At 31.7% G+C, this 4,056-nt stretch overlaps 1 protein-coding gene across 1 annotated transcript in view; it reads left to right on the top strand.

Annotated features, from left to right (window-relative positions):
• The window catches only part of LOC104755571 (uncharacterized WD repeat-containing protein C2A9.03-like), a 6,617-nt gene extending 5,940 nt beyond the window's left edge, over positions 1 to 677 (top strand). The window contains exon 2 of the mRNA XM_010477975.1: positions 14 to 677. Within this exon, the coding sequence (XP_010476277.1) occupies positions 14 to 438 (425 nt within the window). The 3' untranslated portion in view covers positions 439 to 677. The remainder of the gene's footprint in view (positions 1 to 13) is intronic.

Below are 4,056 nucleotides of genomic sequence, written 5' to 3' on the forward strand. Positions count from 1 at the left end.
TTACGGTTTTGAGTTTTGTTGCAGACGATCGGGACGCTAAAAGGTCACTTAGACTATTCGTTTGCATCAGCTTGGCATCCAAACGGTGTAACATTTGCCACAGGAAACCAAGACAAGACCTGTCGTATTTGGGACACAAGGAAGCTCTCGGAATCAGTCGCTGTCCTAAAAGGTAACCTCGGAGCCGTACGGTCCATTAGGTTCACATCTGATGGACGGTACGTTGCAATGGCGGAGCCAGCAGATTTTGTCCATATCTATGACACAAAAACAGGTTACAAAAAGGAGCAAGAGATTGATTTCTTTGGAGAGATATCTGGGATTTCGTTTAGTCCAGATACTGAATCTCTCTTCGTCGGTGTTTGGGACCGGACTTATGGAAGTCTCTTGGAGTATGGTAGAACCAGAGACTACACTTATCTCGATTCATTACTCTGATGGAAAATCAATTTTAAGCCTTCTTTTATATTAAAAAAAAACACTTACATAAAATAATCTATTATATGCCTACTTGGTTAGGTTTCATAATCATACCGACAAAGAGAAAAAGAGAGAGAAACTATCAGAAGCTGTTCATTTGTGTAATTTGATTTGTTGTGCTTTTAAAATGTACATTTTTCACGGACTTGGAAATTGTCTTTGGGATTCATAAGTCAAAAAACTCAAATTCCTTCAAAGATCTTTTAGATTTGGCTATAAGATTTTTAACCAACAAAGAAACAGTCTTCCTAGAGTTGGATCATCCAACTTGGATTTATTTTGGCCTAAGCATCTTTTGCATATCATTACAAGAATATTCTCTCAAGTGTGTAACAATTTCTTGCGCGAGAAGCTTGTATCAGGTTAAGAAAAAACTAAATTTGGCTTGGTTTTGATTTTACATTACTTGAAACCATAACCAAAACTTTTGTGAAAATTAACTGATCCCATATTTTTGCAGTTCAATGCAAATAGAATCATTCCACATCGAGCATGTGTTGAGCTAGCATTGATTGTTAAGAGGATTTATATTAGGTTAAATCTCTGATAACTTGAATGACAGGTAAGAGTGGTCCTCCACTACTAAGTTTTTTGGCCACTAATTCACAACTCTAAATTTTGTACAAAACTTATGTAATCTCTTGTTAGTATTTTTACCTACTGGTCAATAAAGGCTTCATCATACAAAACTCGTTTATCGTAAAGTCTTATTTACCTGAGTGAAAATTAAATCTCGGAAGGGTGAGTACGATCAAGTAGAGTAGAAGTCTAGATCCCGCAGACCCGAACAATGATTTGTATAATAGATGAACATAAGAAAGATGTTGTCTCTTACAGAAAATCACAACACCTGCTTTAGTGTGCTGACATGCATATGTGTGGTTATGTACTTATGTAGATGAATTAGCTCACGATCTTTAGGCCTTACTCGTTCATCAGATCAAATCATTCTAGTAGTAGTTGGTAGGGTTTTAGGGAAGCTACTGTGATGTTGTTTGTCTTGACGGCTGCGATAATTTTGGTGTACTCCCTTGATTCCTGATCGATATCACTCTGCCTGGGAAAGCATGTTCCATCTAGTTGAGATGAACATACATTTTCATACAAATGCATAAAATTAATGCGTGGTCGACTTCGTGTGGTTAAATTGTGAGCGCACCAAAATACTTACATAGTTGATGGTTGAAAATGCACTTTAAGAATAAAAGCATATTGTTAAAGAGAAGATTAATATATTTTTAAAAGATCTAGAAAATAGGATCTAAGAAGTTACTAGCCAAAAAAAAAAAAGTTACATATGAACATTTTATGAAATGTAGGAGTTGAAAGTTAAGTGATTCATTTCCTTTCAAGTTTCTAACTAGAAATACCAAAAGTCTTAATGTATAATATCTAAAAATATTTAATGTTTTTTATTATGAAAATATAGACTTGATATTTTGTTTATACTTAAGAAGACTTGATTTAGTGCAGAGCATTCATGAAACTATATCATATATGTATCTAGTAGTTAATATACTTTTACATGTGTTTGTTATACCACTTTAATTTTATTAAAAATATCAAAGAAGAGTGGAAAGTCATATATAATAAGGAAAATGATATAAATTGTTTGAATAGGTTAATTAATTAATAAAGGTAAAAGGGAAAAGAAAAGAACATAAGATAAAATGATTAAGAAATTAGAAAAGAAATATGAAATATGATCCTCATGGGAAATATATTTTTACTAACCATTTATGATTTGGTTGGATTGTTCTGCTTTCTACTTTTTTTTTTTTTTGACAGGTTAGATTTGTTCTGTTTATGAAGAAGTTCAATGGAGTAAAGAATACTTTCTTACTAGTAAGTATAATTTACATAAATAAATATTAAGATATCTATATATATATATATATATATATCTAAAAATATGTGTCAATAGAAATATTATACACTTGCACCTAATTGGGATGGTCAAATTTAAATTTTAGATATATTAGTTGTATGCTTTCAGTAATCACATACAATCTATCATTTGAATTAAATTGCACAAATTTATATTTAGATAAAACCATAATAAATAAAATAATATGTAAAAGTTAAATTAAAGACAAACCAACCCTGCAAAAGAAAAGCCAATTTTTAAAAAATACTTTCAGATAACCTAAAACTGTACCAATCTAAATCATTTTAGATTTGGATTTGAGGAAGTGAATCATCTTCAGGAAAAGTAGGACAATAATTTATAAGAACCCTTATTTTGAAGATTTAATTACAAATTAGGATAAGTATCCAAATTTCTCTCTACTAAACAAACCTTTTGGAATCCTACTGAAAAGATTTTCTTTTGATGCCAAAATGATTATCCCAATAATAATAAATAAATGAAAATCCAAAGAAAATCTTTTTAATTGCTTAATCTTTTAGTCTTTAAATAAAATCTTGATTTATTTGCCATTAATTGCAATACCCACGAAAAAGATAAATGACAATTAATCACCTATATTTAGTTATTTACTATTATTCCCTAAAGCACGATCGGATTACGACGTGTTTGGTTCAAACCCAAAACGTGAACTCAACTTTTATATATTGCTCAAAACACCAAAGAAAACCACGTTTTGCGTTTCCATCAATTAGGAAACTCAATCAATCATAAATATACCCTTTGAATCTACCCAAAGGAAGATATGGAAACATTAATATAAGGGATAATATAAAAAAAAAAAAGAAAAAAAAAAGGTGAAATTAACCACAAACTCTAATAATAGTCTTTGCTTTTACACAATTACCATAAAACAAGTGTGTTTACTAGTCAAAGACTTAGCAGATTGTGTTAATGTATATACACAGTCAAACAAAAAGCCTCAATAAAAGTCATATCTTGTAGTATTTGTGTGGTAAGCAGCTAAAGTGTGTTTACAAGGAAGAGAGAGATACTCTACACAAACTCTATAAACACAAAATTTAATTATAATTATTAGCTTTTAAATAAAAAAGGCTGTTTTTATATATTTGTGAATAAATAAATAGAGAGAGAGAGAGAGAGAGAGAGAGAGAGAGACTATTCATCCAAAAACGTGAGGCACAATACAGACTCTTCTTCACTCTTATGGCTATAGCCTCTTCTTCTTCTTCTCCTTCAACTTCTTCTTTTGCTTTTTTTTCTTAGATTTTCATAGCTTTGAGATTTTATCGAGTTTGAGAGAGCTTTTGAGGGTTTCTCTTCTTCAGTACTAAGTTAGTGTGTGTTTTTACATACAGGAGAAGCTTTGCTAGCCCTAGTGTAAATCAGCTGGATAGATCTGTTTCAGCTTTGATCTGAGCTTGGTGTTTTGTGTGGATTTAAGCTTCAAAGGCGATGGACCTATTACGAGGTAGCAAAACCAACTGTAAATTCTCACTTGGGAGACCGAGATTTGGATCTATCAAGGTTAAAATCCCAAGGATTCAACATGAGGAAGGTAAAGGGGTAGAAGAAGATGATGAAGCTAAAAACATCGGTCTCGAGGAAGAAGAAGATGATCATGAAGCTAAGAGTATGGATCTAGAGGAAGGTGACGTGGAAGAAGAAGAAGAGGAAGAAGATGAAGA

Source organism: Camelina sativa, chromosome 2 (genome assembly GCF_000633955.1).
Source record: "Camelina sativa cultivar DH55 chromosome 2, Cs, whole genome shotgun sequence".
Classification (NCBI taxonomy): domain Eukaryota; kingdom Viridiplantae; phylum Streptophyta; class Magnoliopsida; order Brassicales; family Brassicaceae; genus Camelina; species Camelina sativa.